The sequence below is a fragment of the Teleopsis dalmanni genome, chromosome 1 (genome assembly GCF_002237135.1).
Source record: "Teleopsis dalmanni isolate 2A chromosome 1, ASM223713v2, whole genome shotgun sequence".
NCBI lineage: Eukaryota > Metazoa > Arthropoda > Insecta > Diptera > Diopsidae > Teleopsis > Teleopsis dalmanni.
Window position 1 is genome coordinate 60,748,463 of NC_051846.1, and position 20,652 is coordinate 60,769,114.

Below are 20,652 nucleotides of genomic sequence, written 5' to 3' on the forward strand. Positions count from 1 at the left end.
AACAGTTTTTAATGGATGAAGAAGTCATTTCTTTCTTAGATATATCAAAGCAAGATGAATGTGAAAGTGTGTGAAAACGCAACTAGAAATAGAATTACAGTTTGGAACTTAATATAGTTCCAAGCTATATGCAAACAGAGCTATACTCTGGCTTGAGTTGGATTAAAACAGTCTTTAATGGATGAAGAAGTCGTTCTTTCTTAGACATATCAAAGCAAGATGAATGTGAAAGTGTGTGAAAACGCAACTAGAAATAGAATTACAGTTTTAAGCTCAATATAGTTCCAAGTTATATGAAAGCAGAGCTATACTATGACTTCAGTTGGATTAAAACAGTTTTTAATGGATGAAGAAGTCATGTCTTCATTAGATATATCAAAAGTCAAATGTTAAAGTGTGTGAAGCCTAAATAGCAATTGCTTACAGATCAGCTTGTATTTCATTAACAAGAAATATATGGGATGCTGTGTGAAGATGGCGTACTTTCGATATACGATGCTAGTATGTGTAAACCAGCATCTACGAATTTAAATATGTTTGAATATTATTATTTTATGTGTCACAAATCTATTGCGTGGTGTGTGTTTTCTTCTCATTCTTATTCGAGATAAATAAAATGTCAACATATATATGTAATACTCATTCCTACATATCTTGAATATTCCTACATCTTGAATGATGTATTAGTTAAATGATGTTTTGAAGTATGATTACGGTTATGACCTGTTGCGAGGAATAGCTAAGATCCGGGAAACTTAATAAACAAATAAGTATGGCTACAAAATTAGCGTATATTGAGTATGATTAGTAGGCATTCGGATATTTTGGAATAATGATAATGATGACGGAACTAAGGAGTGTAAAAGTAAAAAATATGGGAGTATTAATTTACTCCGTACCAAGGAACTTTACCACCTCAGTGAAATTAAGCCATAAGTCAGTCTGCTATAATTGTGTGGGTATTAGATGACTAGAATTGAATATATGGACGACAACACTAGGTCCACAATTGTCATTTAGGCATACAACAGGATATCGTAATAGTTTGTATATTCTCTCCAGTGTTTCTTTTTTCTCTTTCTCCACAAAAAGCCTGCGAGAGGACACCTTCTACATAGCAATATATTTTATCAGCAAAAGAGTTATATCTTTTTGATTTTTGAACACAGCATTATTGCAGAAAGTAACTTTGCAATATTAAACTAAGCATTTACTATATACTTATTTAAATAGCAGGTACTATGTATTACGTTTAAATTGATTTGCTTAGAATTAAAACTAGCACCATTTTTTGATCTCACCAATATTAGATGTGATACTTTCTATACAAAGTACTTAACATTGAACACTGCTTGTCTAATCAATCGATTTTCAGTTATATGATTATCCAGTTATATGTGAAGTTAGGTTGGATGAGCAACTTTGTGCATAAAAAATTAACTCACCACAAATAATGATATAACGTATGATATCACAGTCCGTATTACAGACTGTAAGAAAGAATTTTGAAGCATTTATTCAAGTAGAAGTGAACCAATTTGAACGACGATAGTTCTGTCGATACAGAAAAGTGACCAATATATTTTGAATGCTTCTCTAGCCAATGTTGAGCACTAAGACATGAAGTAGAGTGCAGTTTGCTCTTTATCCACAGAGTTAAATGGAGCTTGACAGGATACGAGTTCAATCCTTGATACCTGCAGTCTCAAAAATTATTTACGAATAACTAAATATAAGAAATAATTCCAAAACCAGTGCAGATGGCTATTTGGCAATACTCGAAACAGCTGTATAGCCAAAATACGTGCCTATTAAAACAATAGTTTCTATGAAGAAACATCATACCTGATGTTTCATTCTTTTGTCATAATTAAATTTAATAAAGTAATTTAATTTTTATAGAAACTTGTGAAACAGCATATGTTAGTGCATTGGTAAATTGTTGTAAGTATTATAGATGATATAATTTGATTAGAGATAAATGGCATTAATAGATAACCTCTTAAAGACGAGTTTCCGAAGTACATTTAAATCGTTCTGGACTAATATGAAAGAGTAGGTGTTGTATTATAATAAGCAGAATTGTTACACAAATCTGCTTAACGTCTTAATTGAGCAATTAAAACATTTCCATTTTTATGTGAATTTAATTCCAATTTATTTATGTAATGTAATATTCGTTAATCACTTCCCACAAAAATCTTTTCAGAGCTTTTGTAGTTTTAACACTTTTCAATTGTCAGACAATGAGATATCGAGATGGCTTTAAAATCGTTTCAATTTTACGCAAGTTTATACACTGAAGCAAAAAAATAAAAATAAAATAAAATAGATAATTTAATTAAAAGTTAATGGGTTTTCCAAAAGCGGCAGCAACGTTAGCTTCTCTCAATGCCTCTGCGCAAGTCTGAAATAAAATAAGAATAATTAAAATTAAATTTCAAAAAAATAATAGTTAAATTATTATTAAACACACTTACCGGATGTGCATGACAAACTCGAGCAACATCTTCAGCGGCAGCACCATATTCCATAGCCAATACGGCTTCATTGATAAGTTCACCCGCAGACTAAAAATGTTGTAAAAGTGTTACTTTCGAACAAAACTTAAGTTTAATATATATTTTTAACACTTACGGGACCAATGATATGTGTGCCCAAAACTCTGTCAGTTTTTTTATCAGCTAAAACTTTCACAAAGCCATCGGTATCATTGTTGGTTTTTGCACGTGAATTAGCAAGGAATGGGAATTTGCCAACTTTATATTCAATGCCTTCTTGTTTTAGTGCTTCTTCTGATTTACCTACCCACGCTACTTCAGGGTGAGTATACACAACACTGGGTACGCAATTGTAGTCGATATGCACAGGCATACCATGCATTCCTTCCACACAAATAATACCTTCGTCTTCGGCTTTATGTGCTAACATAGGTCCATGTATACAATCACCAATAGCAAAAATGCTGGGTACTATTGTTTGGAATTGTCCGTTGACTGGTATACGACCTTTATCATCCTTTACAATGCCTACAGCTTCCAGGCCCAAACCTTCAGTGTATGGATGTCTTCCAATCGACACCAGCAGTGTGTCGCAAGCGATTTCCTCCTTCTCACCAGATTTAGCATTTTCAACAGATACGGTTACGCTATTACCACTTCGAGTAGCTCCCATAACTTTCGTACCAAGTTTAAATTGAAGACCTTGTTTGGTTAGAATTTTTTGGAAATTTTTGGCAACATCGGCATCAATGCCCACACCACCAATCGACGTCATAAATTCAACAGCTACAACTTCGGCACCTAAACGTGACCAAACTGAGCCCAATTCCAAACCAATGACACCAGCACCAATAACAACCATTTTTTTTGGTACTTGTGCAAGTTTTAAAGCACCAGTACTGGAAACAATGACTTCTTCGTCAATCTACGTGAAAACTTCCAATTGATATAAAACAATATTAGCACAATTTTATTTAATCTTACTTGTATTCCTGGGAACGGTGTAACTTCAGAACCAGTTGCAATCATAATATTTTTCGCTTTCACTGTCTCTACACTGCCGTCGGATTTTTTGACTTGCACTTCATTGGCACTGGTGATTGTGCCGACTCCTGTGAGCTGTGTAATTTTATTTTTTTTAAAAAGTTGTGCAATGCCGCCTGTAAGCGCTTTGACGGCAGTAGTTTTTTGTCCCATCAAATTTTCTAAATTCAAAGAAACACTTCCACAAACAATGCCACGTTTCTCTAAATCTCCAGAGTGCGCCATATGATAATAATGTGAATTATTTAATAATGCTTTTGATGGTATGCATCCAACATTTAGACAAGTGCCACCAAGTGTTGCTTCCTTTTCCACACTAACGGTCTGCAAAAATTAAATGCAAATTCAATTTAATTTATTTTTTTTTAATTTTATTAAATAAATACCTTCATGCCCATTTGGGAGGCTTTAATAGCGGCAACATAACCACCAGGGCCGGATCCAATCACTACCAAATCCGCTTCATGTGCTGTGGAATACGACCGACTGTTCAATGCACCGAGTATCGCACTGTTTGTACGTAATGGTGTCTACGTAAAGAAATTAGAAAATTAATAACAAATTTTAAGAGCATTTGTTATCGCTGTTTTGTGACGTCATACGTGATTTATCAGTTCGACAAGAAACATTGACATTAACAAATACAAGTCACCTGATAAAAAAATTACTGGTCACTGTAATTAGTTCAAATAATATACTAAACAAGTTAAACCACTTTATTTGAAACGGAATATGTGCACTTTATCCATTTTATGCATATTTTATCTGTATATAAACATATATGTATGCAAATAATAATATCGATTTTGATGATGTAAATTCTGTTCGTGTGTTATATTAGCAGCATTTATTGTTTTGATATGCACTTTAGTTAGTGTTGAGTATTACCACTCATTGCGACACGACAACTATGTTTAATTAGTATCAGTTATTTCATATAACATCCTTGCTCAATTTCCGATATGAGGTTAAAATGATAATTGCATAACCAATAAAAACCACCGAAGATGATCACATAATTGCATTTGAAGTTATCAATTTAAAAAATGCATTATCTAGTTATTTATACACACTATCTCACCTGAATCGCAGCTGCAATAGCATTTCTTAAAGTGCACTGCATTTTATTATATTCGTTTTAAAAGGATTTGGAAAAAAATATTTCTACCAAACAACTTTTTTGGTCAAGCACGGCCGTCTTAAGAGACAAAAACTGACAGTTGACAGCTTCACTGTGTAAAAAACAGTGTAGGAAAAGACAAAAAACTGAACAATCCATTTAATAAATAATAAGTAAGAAAATATTTATTTTATTTTATATATTAATAACAAAAATATAATAAATAAATTGTATAAAATTTAGATAAGGGCCGTATTATATAGACAGTAAAGATACTGTCAAATGTGAAATCGTTGTTTTCAATGTGAATTTAAATATTGAGAGCGTAAATAGCCAGCATTTTATGATTTTTTATATAAAAATAATAAACATAGACTATAGAGTCTACAGCTCCAATAGTATACATATATTCATACATAGTTTAATTCTATTCGATTTATGATTTATACGAAATTCTTATTTATTTAAGTGAACAAGTGTACCAAGTATCAAAAGTTTGAGACACACAACTTCTGATAATTTTACTTTACAGCCAAAAATATCGAAAGATAAGGTCTTTTTATAGTAAAGTATTTCATAGAACTTGAAAATCATAACGATTTTTCTTTATATTGATTTTTCTTAAATCATTACTCCGCATATGTCCCCATAAGTTTTTTTAGTTATGATGGCTATTACATATAATTAGGTGTTTAGTAATTAGCAACACATATCATATATTCTATTGCAAATTAAAGAAAACGGATTATAATGAATGGAATTCGAAAACATTTTATTATATTAATTTTTAAAAAACAAAACAGAGAACTATTGTCGTTTAATCGCAATATTAAATAATTAATTTTGTTATAAATATGGATTATTAAATCTGCATTTTTTATTAATTAGAGTATTACTAAAAGCTAAATAATTTTCGTCAGACTAGTATACTTTTCAACACTCAATATCTTGAACTACCACCACCACCGCCACTACCAATACTGTTTATAATTTATTTGACAGGTCATAACTGACATTTCGCTTAGTCCAAGATGGCGATAGAGTTGAGTTTGTAAAGATTGCAGTTTCTGTCTGTGCTTCGTCTAATAAATAATGCGGACAGGCGTGATAATAATATAATTAGTAGCTTGTAAATGAGTTTAAATGTTTTTATATTTTTATTAAATGATTACTTTAAATAAAGTGATATTCTTTATGTAAAATAAATTTTACGTTATAGAGTTTACGCATATTTGCAAAATCGACACCAATATAAAGGCGAAAGTAAAACTTAAACGAGGCTATTCTCAAAAATCTTACAAAAAATTCGTTACCATGCATTACCTCGGGACTTAGTAGTTGTTTTTGTATTTAAACAAAATATATGTTATAGTTTCTAAAGTTACACATAAATTAAACTATTTAATTTAAGCAACGATACAATAAATTGCTCGAAATGATGAATAACTATAATAATATTTTAATGGGCGATCAGTTCCGAAAAATGGATTCGACATATTCGCCGAAGTCTTCGCCGCACGGTGGTCGCTCACCTGTGGTATCTCGACAAGATTCATCGGGCACATTAAAGACTACAATATCCTTGGGTAAAACGCCTACCATTATTCATACAGGACCTTTTTACTCAATGAGGGAACCACCTGGTATGTAAATACTTAATATTCATTAAGTTAGTTAATTTTGAATATTTTTTTTATAGATAAAGTAATTATTTTGTTAATTTAAAACAGTGTCCTTTAACGATTTTTGGAATATAAAACCATGTGGATTAATAAATTTTTTTTTGTAGTCCTATTTAAAAAAAATGTTAACTGAAATTTCCAGAATGTCTGTGAATTATTAAGAGGAAGAATAAATTAACCACGTTTTAGAAATTTAAAATATTTAATTTTCAAAAAATAACGAATGTTTTTGCAACAATATTTTTTTAATTATTAATATTAGTTTCACTTTCTTGATGATAGCAATGCTGAAATAGTATTACTATGGCAATTATATATGAAACAGTAAAAATAATTGTAGAAAAATAAAATCCTAATTGGAAAAAAGTTGGAGACAATTAGGTCTATAAAAAAACCTATCCAAATATGATTATAAAGTTATAATGTTATGATAATATAGGTATAAAGTCTGTCTTTGATTCAAGTGAATTTGAAATTCATAATTTGAAGTATATTGCTACTGTAAAAGCTCCACCAAACAGAAAGTTATAAATCTAGCGCGGATGCCTTATAAGTTTTTACCTTGGTTTCTGTTGTTGTTGTTGTGGTAATTAGTGGAGTTCTATATAGAATATAGCATGAAAGGAATTACAAATAATTATATAGGGTTTAGGATATGGTTAGGTAAGGTAAAGAAAATATGATCTACTCTATATTACTTTCTTATTGGATACTTTTAAATATTTGTTGTTATAAATATCATATCATTAAAGGTAATGATAAGCGGCAATCAAGTCAGGAAATTCTGCAAATCATTTAATCACGTATATATTAAACAGCTGAATTAATTTAAAGATTCTCATTTGCCGATATATTTACCATATATTGTAGTGTATTAATTATTACCCCACTACTTAAGCCATTATGTACTGCAGAATAAAATTTTGTTTAATAAATACTATTATATATAATTCTCCAAAAAATATCTACTTTTTTCCTTTAATGTTTCTTAGCGATTTCGCGATTGAGTTCACATTTACCGTGTGAAAGGCTGATATTTTAAAACCAAATAAGTTGACTTTAAATTGTGTTAAACTGTTTAAAGTCAACTATTTTGTTGTTGAGTTTTCAAAAGACAATCTTTTATATAATGTATGTCTAACTTAATCTACTAATATGTAGAAGTTGCTGACAAATTAAAGAAGCTTATAAATCCTGTCTTATTTTTTAGTCTTATTTTTAAAACGAAAGCACAAAAAAAAACGAGACTAGTTTAAGGCTAAATTCAATTTTGTTTATAATAAATTATGAAAACAGTAACAAATCCTAACATTGCTCATTCATGGGTTCTAAGAATACATATTATTCATTGTTGATAATAAAAATTTATAACAATCAGCACATAACATAAGTCAGCGTTTCAAATGACAGAGTTCTCACCCTAGCACTGACAGTCTTCTATATATATCATAAAAAATAAATCTTACTTATAAACATTAATGCTGAGGAGTACTGCCAGTTTCCTAAAAAAAAGCATGGTCAGCAATAAAATGAAATTAACTTTGTTTTAGTTTTTTCATTAAATATCATATATATCGAGCTTGTTTCCTTAGCTTATCAGAAATAATTTTAATGATCATTCCATATATGGAATATATTTGTTGTTTTTATAAGGTCACGCAAAGGTTATTGCATTAGGCCTTAAGTAAAAATATTATAAAAATAATATAAAGAGCACAAGTATTGAAAAATAAATAATATTGAACACTGTTTGAATCAATGATTAGGTCAAAAGTATGAGATTAAAAATTAATGGTTAGATTAGGATAGTAGGATGAAAAATAAAAATGCGGTTAAAAACAAAACTTATTTATTATTTCTTATAACGAATATTTAAATCTCAGTATCTAATAATGTGTATTTTGTAGGAAAAGCGGAATTGACCGGTGATAAAGACTTAATGACCGAATATGGTCTACACCATACCTTAACTAAATTTAAGGATAAGAAAGTAAAAGAATCTTTAGCGTCATTTCTGCCAAATTTACCGGGAATTGCGGATTGTATGACAAATATTGTAAGTAAAATAAAATTATTTTTATTATAAAAATTAAATTATACATTAATTTTTTGTTTGTTTTTGTTTTAAACTAAAAGGAAAACAGCACATTGCGAAGTGTGATTGAGAAGCCTCCCATAGTGGGCAAGGAACTGTTACCTCTGACGTCAGTGCAATTAGCTGGTTTTCGTTTACATCCGGGACCAGTAAGTAATTTGTAGTATATAAAGTTTTATCAATATCGCTTTAAGATTATAAATGCTAAAGTTTTCCTGCTTTAATTGTTGTACTTGTTGTAACCCAAAAGGGATCTGTAGAGCAGGAAACATGAATAGGTTGCAAGTCGTATGTGTGGAGGTATTTATAAACACATCCAGCCCTTTTTGTGTAATACATTTATTTGTTGCAACTAAGTATTAACAAACGAATTTTATAATTTAAATATGGGATAAGTTCTGTTTATTTATAGAATCCTGTAAGGTGAAAAAATAAATATTTTAAAACATAGTTTATAAGCCACGTTTGATCACTATTGGTCACATAATAATTGAAAATATTAGCTTTTTCCCGGAACTAAATTTTTTTTAACTTAATAATTTTAATTGAGATATTGAATATTATTTTCACTATTGTTTTATATGATGTACACTAATACCTTGATTTGCGTCGTTAATTGGATTCGACAAAATGCGACGCAAATCGAATCATATTTTTCCATATATTTAATTTCCAAAAATATTCTGAATATTATTATATTATATAATTATATTATATAAATATTATATTATATAAATATTAAATTATATAAATATTCTCAGAATATTTTTCTAAAATAGCGTTTGGCTCAGTGATATTTTTCTATAATTCTGATTTTCTATTCAAATGGATAGAAGAGATTCCATTTTTACAATTAATGGACTTCTATTTTTTATAACTTGTTTGGTTTGCAAATTTGTGACAGCTTTTTCATAGTCATTTATCTTGTCCGCATCACGATTACAAATTGTTCTTACAGTAGTTTTTTTTCCAAATTTAAAACGTTTTAAAATGTCTAACTTTTGTTCTAAGGAAACTTTTTTTTCACTTTTGACACTTTTTTGTACTTTATAACCAAAAATTTACCGTTCCACTTGAACACACAAATGTAAACTGAAACCTTTTAACTAAAAATTTAATACATGTAAATTCTCTTTTAAAAAATGTGATCTACAAGAAATAAAAATGGAATCCCCTCTGTATGCATGTACTAAGAAACGACGGAAATGGAAACACTGCCGACGCAATCCGAAGTCAATATTTATTTTCTTTTCGTTTTATATGATGAATTAGCGTAAGATTCTTCATATATTGTCTAAGTTAGGTTAAATTATGACGGTCATCATAGGGGTCCATTTAGACCTACTAACCTATATAAATGATCAATTGTGTATATTTTTATTATATCATAAATAATAATTTTTAATATATATTACATGCAAATTCTGCGTTACTATAAAAATTGCATTTAAACATTATTGTTTTTATTACTAAAATATATAAACACAAAAACTAATTTATACGTTTAGTCAGTGTGAACACCACTTTACGTTAAAACTCTTTAAATCAGTTTAAACAAATTTAATTTCGTCGTTATAGAGATAGTTTAAGGTTACGTATATATTGACATATTATTGTTACATTAAATATGTATTTTCTATAAAAATATAATATATTAATTAATATCTTATTTTAATTTAAAGTTCAGTATATATAAACGATATTATTTTATTTCAGCTGCCTGAACAATATCGTGCTTTAAATTCAACACCTGCGAGAAAACATAAAAATAAACACAAAAAGCATAAACACAAAGATGGAGCTGTGCCACAAGAAACTTCTTTAATGGGTTTGTTGCTAAAAATATAAAAATTTCCACCTCCTGCAATCATATGTAATAATTAATATTCTTTCTTTTAATAGATTCATCGGGCCTTGAACCTTATGAGAAAAAGCATAAAAAACAAAAACGTCATGAAGACGATAAAGAACGTAAAAAGCGTAAAAAAGAGAAAAAACGTAAAAAGAAAAGCCATAGTCCTGAGCCACCTTCATCGATGAGTGGAGCATCACTTGTTGGTTCTATGCCTACAACACAATTACAAATGCAACAACAACAACAATTAGCCTCTGCACCAACGTTACAACATCCACAAATGATGCCAACAACACCAATGTTAGGTGGGGTCGGTTTGAGCTCTGTTATGGGCGGTGCAATGCCAACCGGTGGTCCTGGCAGCAGTTCAGGCCCCGGTGGCTTGATGATGTCACAGCAAACGCCTTTATTTTAGTCTTTTAAAGCATGTCAAAATTGAAACTAAAATGCAAAGCAACTACAACTCAGTAATTCCCGTTTTGATTTGCAATTATTAATATTATTATTATAATTATTATTTTAATAATTTAGTCAAATTAAGTTTTAATTTAGTTAATAAGTACAACGAAAGTCTTAATTTATATTTATTTTTAAAATTAATTTTTGTGTTTCTAGGTCTAAATAGTTCTTCCACAATTTTATTAATATTTGTACTAAATTTTAGGTCTGAATTTTTTGAAAATAGGCATATTAATTTAAAAATATTTAAATGATCAACAAGAATTTTCTTTTGTCATATTGAACAGTTTGTTTCCATGAAATGTGTACACATCTCCTAAAATATTGTAAAATTAGTTTATTTGCATTTGTATATTTTCCCCCTTAAATTTTAGTTATTCTCATTTAGTTTAAAATATGTGTATTTATATTAGTATAGAAGTTTATGTTTGTTTTTTTGAAATTAATATAAAATATAAACTTTTTATAGCATAGTAAATAAAACAAGCAATTTTGCATAAACAATATTAAATTATATACGAGTATATATTATTTTTGCTGTTTAACAATCTTAAAATGACTTACTTTTAGGGTGCTATCAATTAATATGGTAAATTGAAAACGGAATTAGTTAAGTTTAGTATATGGATTATGTTTACGATAAGAAAATTTACATAAATTGAATGTTAATGTTCATTAGGTAATGCAATTAATTTAAAACCCTACCTATAAAACGCTGAAAGTAATGAGAGAAAACTCGTTCAATAGGAATACCGAAGAAAAAAACGTGTATTACCTTAGTGAAAATATATGGTATTATTTTTATCGTCTGGCTTGTGTAAGAAAACAGTTAAAATAACATTTTTTTAATTTCCTAATAAGCAATCTAAAATAAGTATTTGTGTTAATTATATTTATGGTATATTTTACACAAACTTGCTTTATTGTATATCTAACCATGATATATTCATTTTTATTGAATTTAATATGAATCACTGTTTTATATTCTTATACACCACATAAGGTTTTAGTAGAAATTTCAAAGTAAGCTCAAATCGATGACATAAAAGTAAAAGTTGATACATTTTTCGTATGTTAATATGCTTTTATAATTTTTAGTTCTTGGTACATAAAACCTCGAAAAGGGTTCTATAGGGTTCCTTTATAAAATCAGCATCTAAGAACATTAGATGACACATAAAACAATAGAAGCCAACAGGATCGAACGGCACTGGGTTGCCAGTGAAAATGTGTAGTTCCTGGACATAAGCCTGGATACTCTTGAAATCAAGAAGCACAACCAATATGAAGTGTTATCAAAAATAAGATGACACATAAAATGAACAAGAGAAGCCAACACGAGCATATAACTACTTTTCTGCCTTTGAATGAGAAGTTCCTAGACGTAAGCCGGAGTGTATTGAGATCAAAAAACACTAGGTGTTTCTGTCGAAACAAGTTCTGCTTTCTTCAATCATTCATATGGCGTTATAGTAAATAAAGACATTCCTGCTTGTTGCATATTTTGATTCATCTCTTCATATCATAAATATAATGACTCTTGCCGCGAAAGTGATAACAGCAGTGAATTGGACTGTTGGCAGTCGATATTGATATTTCGACACTCATACCAATGCACTATCCTTACGCAATTACTGTTCTCTAACAATTAAGCTCTCCATATGCCCTCTCCTGATATTAAAGGGATAAAAGACGTTTCTTTTGTACAATAAGAACTGTTTTTGCCAAAATTAGGTTAGTATATAACCATGTACTGGACAGTTACTTCTCACGAATAAATATGTCCATTCAAAATATGTGTTTCCAGCTACAGGTACACTCGACATGATGTCGCGTATCTGTTTACATGCTTAAATATGTAGATAAATTTGAGTGCTATTACGGCTCGCTTAGGTAGATATGTTTAGACTTAACATCTCTACCTATTTTCTGATGGTTTCTCTTATTTTACTCCCTATCACAAAAATCACACGAAACATGTCGTGCGCTAAATTCTATTTATATAGCTTTTTAAAAGTACTGTTTATATATTCTAGATATATATCACAGATAGAGTAAAAAATAGAGTTAATAACAGTATATTTTATTTTTAATTTTAGATAACCCATCTGATTTGAAACTAATACACATCACATATGTCAGAGTGGTTGTGTTTAGAATGATAAGTCTTCCAACTTGTTAGTAAAAGGAAAAACATCAAGAAAAATTTTTTTTTGTAAATATTGGTTGATCTTATGATATATATATAGTTTTTTGGTTGACACTGTTAAGTATTTTACCTGGTGACCAATGCAATATTGTTTGTAATAAAATAAACTTGAAGATTTCTTATAAAATCGAGGAATTGAGTCGAACTAATTTAAACATATCGATATCTGTACCAGAAATTTCTCCATTTTCTGAAACTCCGTTATAGCAATTTGCATTGTAAGGTCTCGAACTAATTTAAACATATCGATATCTATACCAGAAATTTCTCCATTTTCTGAAACTCCGTTATAGCAATTTGCATTGTGAATCGATCATATAACTGATTTATCCATATCCTTAAATTTGTATGTATGTAAGGTCTCATAGAATATAACTTTTAATATTTTGCACAACTTGGATTAAAATTATACCAATATATGTTATGAAGTTATTAATATAAAATTATAGTAAAAAGTTATAGCCACATATCGGAACTTGGAACTTGTTGTTCTAAATAATGATAGAAAATCAAGTTTAAAAAAAAATTTACGCGCAGGGAATTTCGATATGATTCCCTGTCCGTAGAATAGAAAACTCTGTCCAATCAGAGTGTCTCTCCAATAAGTGTGTCCGTGAGGAGAGCATTCATTGTATCATCATTGTCACTATAGATAGAATTATTTTGATTTGTCTGGTTATAAAAATGTCTGGTAATGATAATAAAAAATGGTTAATATCTTTGCTATGTATTATATTATAGTTTATTGTAATATATTTAATACTAGGTACATACTAGTTTCAAAGAAGAACAGACTTACTTAGGGGTTATGACATTGTTCACTGTTTTGATCTACAAGAGTAGAAACGAGTACAATTCTTTTAGTTTTAAATGACTAATAATTAAAACAAATTTAGATGATCTTTTAAAAATCGCTAATGACCCATACACCTTAATTGGCATGCACCCTCTGTAATCGAATTTAAGGATTGTCATGTGGTGTCGCTACGGATCTTTGGCTTCGGCATATTATGTTGCAGTCACGCCACTGCAATTATTGTTGCTTTCAATGCAAAAAGAAAATTTGACACTGACAGCTCACTTCATTTTGCATTGAAAGCAACAATAATCGCCGTAACGTGACTGCAATTATAATATGCCACTTAGATCTATGCATGATCTCGGTTAATAATTTAACGATCTAGTCTAACAGTAATTATGTATTTATATAATTATAAAAAATTTTCTAAATTAAGTTAAAAAATAATTAATTGAAAAAAATAACAGACAGTAGTCTACCAATAATAAAATATTTATTTATAGGTGTTGTTTAAATATTCAACTCTGTTTAGAAGCAGACGAGACTTTCAGTCACATTTTCTTTGACTACCTAGCCTTGATCTGGGTCAGGAGTAGGTCACTGGGTCGAAAACTACTCTTCCCTTTGACATTAGGAGCTACTCAACGGCTAACATACTGGTTTTCATTCGGAAGGCGGAATGTCTATGTACAGTGGCTCACAGCTTATTTGATGCAAGCAAAAATTTTTTGGTAAATGTTGTTTATTTCAAAATATTTTGCAAAATTAAAAAAACAAAGTATGCAGAGTTATTGTTTATCGTGTGTTTATTCATTTAAAAAAAAAAACTCAAAAATCTTCTTCCATTCCTTAGTAATACATCAAAAACCAAAACCAAATGAAAAATTCATGTCACAGCTTAAATGATGCAACATCAAAAAAACTAATATTTTTACAAACTTCCGGACTAATTCTAAGTACTTAGTACTTTGTTGGATATCCCCTATTAGTAATACCAGCATGAAGCCTTTTTGGCATGGAATCAACCAGTTTTTTGGTATAATCTGGACTAATTTTACTCCACTCTTGCTGTAAAGCGTTTCTTAAGTCAAATTTGTTGCGGATGTCATGTTTTCTGATATTTGTCTTCAAAACGGACCACAAATTTTCAATAACGTTCAAGTCTGGTGATTGTGCAGGAGTTTGGACAATGTGTGGACATTGCCATATCAACCACGTTTGTACTAATGGTGACTTGTGCTTAGGGTCGTTGTCTTGGCAAAAGCGAAAATCATCTGCAATCTGCAATTTCGTTGCACTTTGAATCAAATTTTCTTGAAGAAGCTTTAAGTAAATATTTTTATTCATAGATTCTTCGATGAAGACCAAATTTCCTACTCCATTTGATGACATACATGCCCAAACCATAACATTACCACCTCCGTGTTTTACGGTAGCACGTAAATTTTGTGGTTTGAGCTCAAAATTGACTTCGCGCCATACATAAGATTTTCCATCTGATCCAAATAAGTTTATTTTGACTTCGTCTGCAAAAAGTACATTTCGCCAAAGTGCTGTACTCTTATTTAAATGCTCTCGTGCAAACTGCAACCTTTTAATTCTATTTTTTGCACTTACGAAAGGTTTCTTTACAGCTATTCTTCCATTGAAATTTGATTCTCTCAATATTCTGCGGACGGTTTCAGGATGACAAATTTTTCCAAAATCTATTTTGGCCATGTCTGTCAACTTTGGAGCGCTAATTGTTGGATTTTTTCGAATTTGGTTTACCAAATACCTCGATTCTTTTTCTGTAAAAATTTTATTGGGAGCCTTTCGTCGCTTATTTTCTATGCGATTTTCATGTACGAAGCGTTCAATTATGTGTTGAACTGTTGAAGAGCTTATATTTACCATTTCACCAATTTTACGCCGGGGAATTCCCTTTTTAAAGTACTCCAACACTAACTCACGCTTTTCAATTGATGTGCGCCGTCCCATGGTTAACAAAATGCACTCACTTTAATTTTTATAATATTTTCGCTCAAAAACTAGATTGCAAATGATCGCAGAATAAAAATATTTTAATTTCTGTGTAATCTGGCGACAAAAATAACGGTATTCTTAACTGCATCATTTAAGCTGTGACATGAATTTTTCATTTGGTTTTGGTTTTTGATGCATTACTAAGGAATGGAAGAAGATTTTTGGGTTTTTTTTTAAATGAATAAACACACTATAAACAATAACTCTGCATACTTTGTTTTTTTAATTTTGCAAAATATTTTGAAATAAACAACATTTTCCAAAAAATTTTTGCTTGCATCAAATAAGCTGTGAGCCACTGTATATATATATAGCTGACGCAAATATATGTAACAAAAGATAAGTAACAAAAGTACTAATGAAAAATAAAATTAATAATTTTTAATACGTAGAAAACAAATTTTCTTTCTGTAAGCAGAGCTTTTTTGCTGAGTGTATTTATTTATATATAATATATATATACTATATATATATTATATAATATATATATATATATATATATATACTATATATATAATAATAATAATAATATTATATATATAATATATATATATAATAATATTTATATATATAAATATATATATATATAAATATTTATATATATATATTTCTATACATACATATGTAAACAATTTATTGTTGTTACAACACCAGATTAAGAGTAATGTTTAAATATGTATGTATGTTTCAAACATATGAATAATGAACGTCATCAAAATATTACCTAAATAGTCGTTTGTTTGTTAATATTGTATATATTCAAATGTTTATTTATATATAAACTTCCCGGCCGTTGACATTAAGATTTCACAATTTGTACGAATATATGTATGTATGTGCGCTTATTGGGTATAGAAGCACTGCAGTCCAAGAAATGTGTTTTATTTTTGCAAAAGTTCTTTAAACTAATAAATAATTTCAAATAAATATACACTTTAGTTATATTTCTCTCATTAATCTTTCGTTACTAAAATAATTCTGTATTGATTTATTTACTTTAAAAAGATTTCCTAAACAATTAAACAAACATTGCCTTCAATTTTAAATTGCAAATCAAAACAAAGTCAACAATTGCAAGGTCAAATAGCTCAGCTGATTGCATACAACTCACACACACGCACATACACACACATACGCAAAACGCGTATTGTGCATTGAAATACGCGCTCATATAATTTGACAGTTGGTTGTCATTCAAAGAGTAACATAGTTTGCTCTCGTCATTCATAGAAAACGAAGACAAAGCAAAAAGTAAAACCAATGTTACTTCTCGCACGCATAATCAAATCGCAGCAACAATGGAGCATAATACCAGTGATTCAAATGCTGAAAAATGGAATTGTATTAAAATATACGAGCAGAAATTTTGAAAATTCATGTGCCTATAGCAGCAGCAGAAGCAGCGACACCACCAAAAGCAGCAGCGACAACTGGACGGGCAATAGAAAGTTTAGTGTTTTGAAGGGGAGCGATTTCGATTTGAGGTAATTTATAAACAGTAATTTCGTAATCGTTTCGCATTTTGTTGATAGAAGTGTGAGCATGAGAAAATCAATAAACACAATACAAACATTTTCCACAAACGGTTCGGTGACGCTAATCGCAGCACGTTAATGAAACTCGCTCGTTAATTTATTAAAATAATTAATGAAATTTATTTAATTCATTATCGCATTACATTTAATTGTAATTTTAGTTGTGCGCCAGCGGAAAGACCGAATTTAAGTGCTGACTTAAATAAAATGTTTCGACAAAGTGCAGTGAATTTGTTGGAGCAGCCAAAAGACAAGGTGACCCAATGGCTGGATTCTTTTGATGCCGTCATAACCGATTGTGATGGTGAGTTATTTTATATAAAAAACAAGTGCAGTTTTAAATGGAAAATGTGTTTTTTGAGTTTTATATTGCATAATGCCAATTAAAAGTGGTGCCTATACAATTTTCCTTATACATGCATACGAACATACATGTAGATATGTATGTATGTAGAAAATAGTGTATGTTGGGAAATGACCACAATTTATTGAAATGTCATGTTCACGGTCAAGGTTGATAATTAATTGCTGTAACAGAAATAAAGTGACAACGATTTCAAACAAATTTCATACATGTGCAAAAAATAAAATGCTGACATGTGCGGTTTTAATACACTGTGGCCCTATCATTCTATATTCAAAAATACAGGGTTCATAAAATACTGTGTGTGCATTTTCACCTATTATATTTGAGCCAAAAACATAGAAATATAAAGACATGTAATTTGCCTCTGTTAAAAAAATCATGAATTCTGAAAAGGTACACGCAATGGGAAAAACATGTCTGTTCAAACGTATAAACAATCGAACTTATTATTTTATGTATGATCAATGCTATTTTGTTAGTGAAGTCAGCAATCAAACCAATAGCGAACATGTTGTATTTTGCTTGGACAAAATCATATAGAAAAAACTCTAATATCAGAGCAAATGCACACATAGCTTCTAGCTCATGCGTATGTAAGTTTCTTGGTAAATTTTTTCTACTCTTCTTTTTATTGCACACTTACTAAATATATATGTGCATGGGTAGGTGAGACAATATTTTTGAATGTGATGCTTGGATTTTGTTTGTGTGCTTTTTTTTTCTTAAAATATATGACTGGCTTCGTGTGCATGAAATGCACAAGTCTTCCAAATTATTTAAAATTTGATTTTTGCTGAAATTTTATACTAGCTTCATACTAAAATATGATGTTTGCCTATGACATGATGCGAAAACACCGGAGTAGCGCAACCACAGTTGTTATTAGTGTAAATGCTCTTAATATATTTGGCTGTCCAGACTCGGCTATGCCATACAGTAACACTAGTTTCATGAAGAATATTCATAAACACCATATTATACAATAATTGATTATGCTTTATATATTAAGTTTTTGTTATTATATTCTTATATTAAATACAATAGAATTATTAACTAAATTTTATTACTTAAATTATATAGAATATAAATCTTATAGATAAATCTTAGATAACTAATTATACATTAACTTAAATTAACTAGAACTATTAACTATATTTAATTGCATATTACTTATAACTATTTAAAATAAAATTACTTATATAAGGGTGAATATTATTTATTGTTAATTTTTCTAATCATTCATAAATATTATTAGACTAATATTTTTACATAAATATAAATTTTTACAATTTTTATAATTTACTTTTAAATTTTGCATTATCTTGGCTACTTTTTAGTAGCCACTTTGAGTTCTTATATAATAGAACTTTTATTAAGAAGTCCAACAAACTTTCGCGATGGCTACCGCACATCGGCTCCTCAAACCAATTTTCGCTTTGTACATTTTTTTTAATTTCTTCTTTTATACTATTTATTATAATTTTTTTAATGCCATTTACATAATAATACTTTTCAAATATTTTTTTAAAAATTTCAAAACGCACATTTTATAGAGATCGTCAGAAAGATTTTTTAGTAAAAGGTGATCACCTTTTACTTTCTTTTTCAAAACAGAATACCATTTAAATGGTATTAAAGAAATCTTAGCAAACACTATAAAAAAAAGAAATAAAAAAGTTTATAACAATAATTGATTTAAGGATCCGATTTACGGGTGCCACAATGAAATTTTGTTAAAAAACTTTTCAATAAAAGTGCTAAATCAAACTGGGTACTTAAAAAAAATAGTGTAAAATTTAACAAAAAATTAAAGAAATTGTAAATATTTGAACTTCTGTGTAAAACATTAACTTAATTATATTAATTAATACTTTCAATAAGTTATATCAAATTAATAAGTAATTTTTATTTTTAATAACTTTATGATATCTTCAATGCTATTTAAATGGCAGTACTGAGGGTTTTTTAAACCTAAAAAGTTGTTAATATAGTGCAAAATTTACAAGCATATTAAAAACAATTGCAAAAATTTGACTTTTAATAAAAAATATACTATTTATAAATGTTTAGAAAAATTAGCAATGAAACAAAAATATTCACCCTAAATAAATAAACTCATTTTAAACAGTTATAAGTAATATGCAATTAAATATAGTTAATAGTTCTAGTTAATTTAAGTTAATGTATAATTAGTTATCTAAGATTTATCTATAAGATTTATATTCTATGTAATTTAAGTAATAAAATTTAGTTAATAATTCTATTGTATTTAATATAAGAATATAATAATAAAAACTTAATATATAAAGCATAATCAATTATTGTATAATATGGTGTTTATGAATATTCTTCATGAAACTAGTGTTACTGTATGGCATAGCCGAGTCTGGACAGCCAAATATATTAAGAGCATTTACACTAATAACAACTGTGGTTGCGCTACTCCGGTGTTTTCGCATCATGTCATAGGCAAACATCATATTTTAGTATGAAGCTAGTATAAAATTTCAGCAAAAATCAAATTTTAAATAATTTGGAAGACTTGTGCATTTCATGCACACGAAGCCAGTCATATATTTTAAGAAAAAAAAAAGCACACAAACAAAATCCAAGCATCACATTCAAAAATATTGTCTCACCTACCCATGCATATATATATTTAGTAAGTGTGCAATAAAAAGAAGAGTAGAAAAAATTTACCAAAAAAAATACATAGGCATGAACTAGAAGCTATGTGTGCATTTGCTCTGATATTAGAGTTTTTTCTATATGATTTTGTCCAAGCAAAATACAACATGTTCGCTATTGGTTTGATTGCTGACTTCACTAACAAAATAGCATTGATCATACATAAAATAATAAGTTCGATTGTTTATACGTTTGAACAGACATGTTTTTCCCATTGCGTGTACCTTTTCAGAATTCATGATTTTTTTAACAGAGGCAAATTACATGTCTTTA

General features: G+C 29.1%; 3 protein-coding genes across 3 annotated transcripts; 2 read left to right on the forward strand and 1 right to left on the reverse strand.

Annotated features, from left to right (window-relative positions):
• Positions 1–2,126: 2,126 nt before the first annotated feature.
• On the reverse strand, positions 2,127–4,767 carry LOC119668234 (dihydrolipoyl dehydrogenase, mitochondrial-like). The gene is made up of 6 exons (XM_038077680.1): positions 4,627–4,767; positions 3,932–4,075; positions 3,486–3,869; positions 2,638–3,426; positions 2,481–2,570; positions 2,127–2,407 (listed from the first exon to the last, which is right to left on the reverse strand). The coding sequence occupies exons 1-6, from the start codon at positions 4,666–4,668 to the stop codon at positions 2,342–2,344; spliced, it is 1,515 nt and encodes a 504-aa protein (XP_037933608.1). The 5' UTR covers positions 4,669–4,767; the 3' UTR covers positions 2,127–2,341.
• A 915-nt stretch (positions 4,768–5,682) lies between these two features.
• On the forward strand, positions 5,683–10,854 carry LOC119668725 (mediator of RNA polymerase II transcription subunit 19-like). The gene is made up of 6 exons (XM_038078329.1): positions 5,683–5,794; positions 5,885–6,308; positions 8,255–8,403; positions 8,484–8,591; positions 10,159–10,270; positions 10,345–10,854. Exons 2-6 carry the CDS (start codon positions 6,101–6,103, stop codon positions 10,710–10,712), a joined length of 945 nt encoding a protein of 314 aa, XP_037934257.1. The 5' UTR covers positions 5,683–5,794; positions 5,885–6,100; the 3' UTR covers positions 10,713–10,854.
• Positions 10,855–16,713: 5,859 nt separating this feature from the next.
• Positions 16,714–17,711, forward strand: LOC119668726. The gene is made up of 2 exons (XM_038078330.1): positions 16,714–17,273; positions 17,486–17,711. The coding sequence occupies exons 1-2, from the start codon at positions 17,050–17,052 to the stop codon at positions 17,709–17,711; spliced, it is 450 nt and encodes a 149-aa protein (XP_037934258.1). The 5' UTR covers positions 16,714–17,049.
• Positions 17,712–20,652: the final 2,941 nt, after the last annotated feature.

What these genes read in the sequence shown, in the direction of transcription:
- LOC119668234 (XM_038077680.1), bottom strand. Translation starts at nt 4,668, where the DNA reads ATGCAGTGCACTTTAAGAAATGCTATTGCAGCTGCGATTCAG. An exon ending in CACCGTTCCCAGGAATACAA is followed by an intron (nt 3,427 to 3,485) that starts GTAAGATTAAAT and finishes GTTTTCACGTAG; the next exon opens with ATTGACGAAGAAGTCATTGT. An exon ending in GAGTTTGTCATGCACATCCG is followed by an intron (nt 2,408 to 2,480) that starts GTAAGTGTGTTT and finishes ATTTTATTTCAG; the next exon opens with ACTTGCGCAGAGGCATTGAG.
- LOC119668725 (XM_038078329.1), top strand. Translation starts at nt 6,101, where the DNA reads ATGATGAATAACTATAATAATATTTTAATGGGCGATCAGTTCCGAAAA. An exon ending in CTCAATGAGGGAACCACCTG is followed by an intron (nt 6,309 to 8,254) that starts GTATGTAAATAC and finishes TGTATTTTGTAG; the next exon opens with GAAAAGCGGAATTGACCGGT. An exon ending in CGGATTGTATGACAAATATT is followed by an intron (nt 8,404 to 8,483) that starts GTAAGTAAAATA and finishes TTAAACTAAAAG; the next exon opens with GAAAACAGCACATTGCGAAG.
- LOC119668726 (XM_038078330.1), top strand. Translation starts at nt 17,050, where the DNA reads ATGTTACTTCTCGCACGCATAATCAAATCGCAGCAACAATGGAGCATA. An exon ending in GGGAGCGATTTCGATTTGAG is followed by an intron (nt 17,274 to 17,485) that starts GTAATTTATAAA and finishes TTGTAATTTTAG; the next exon opens with TTGTGCGCCAGCGGAAAGAC.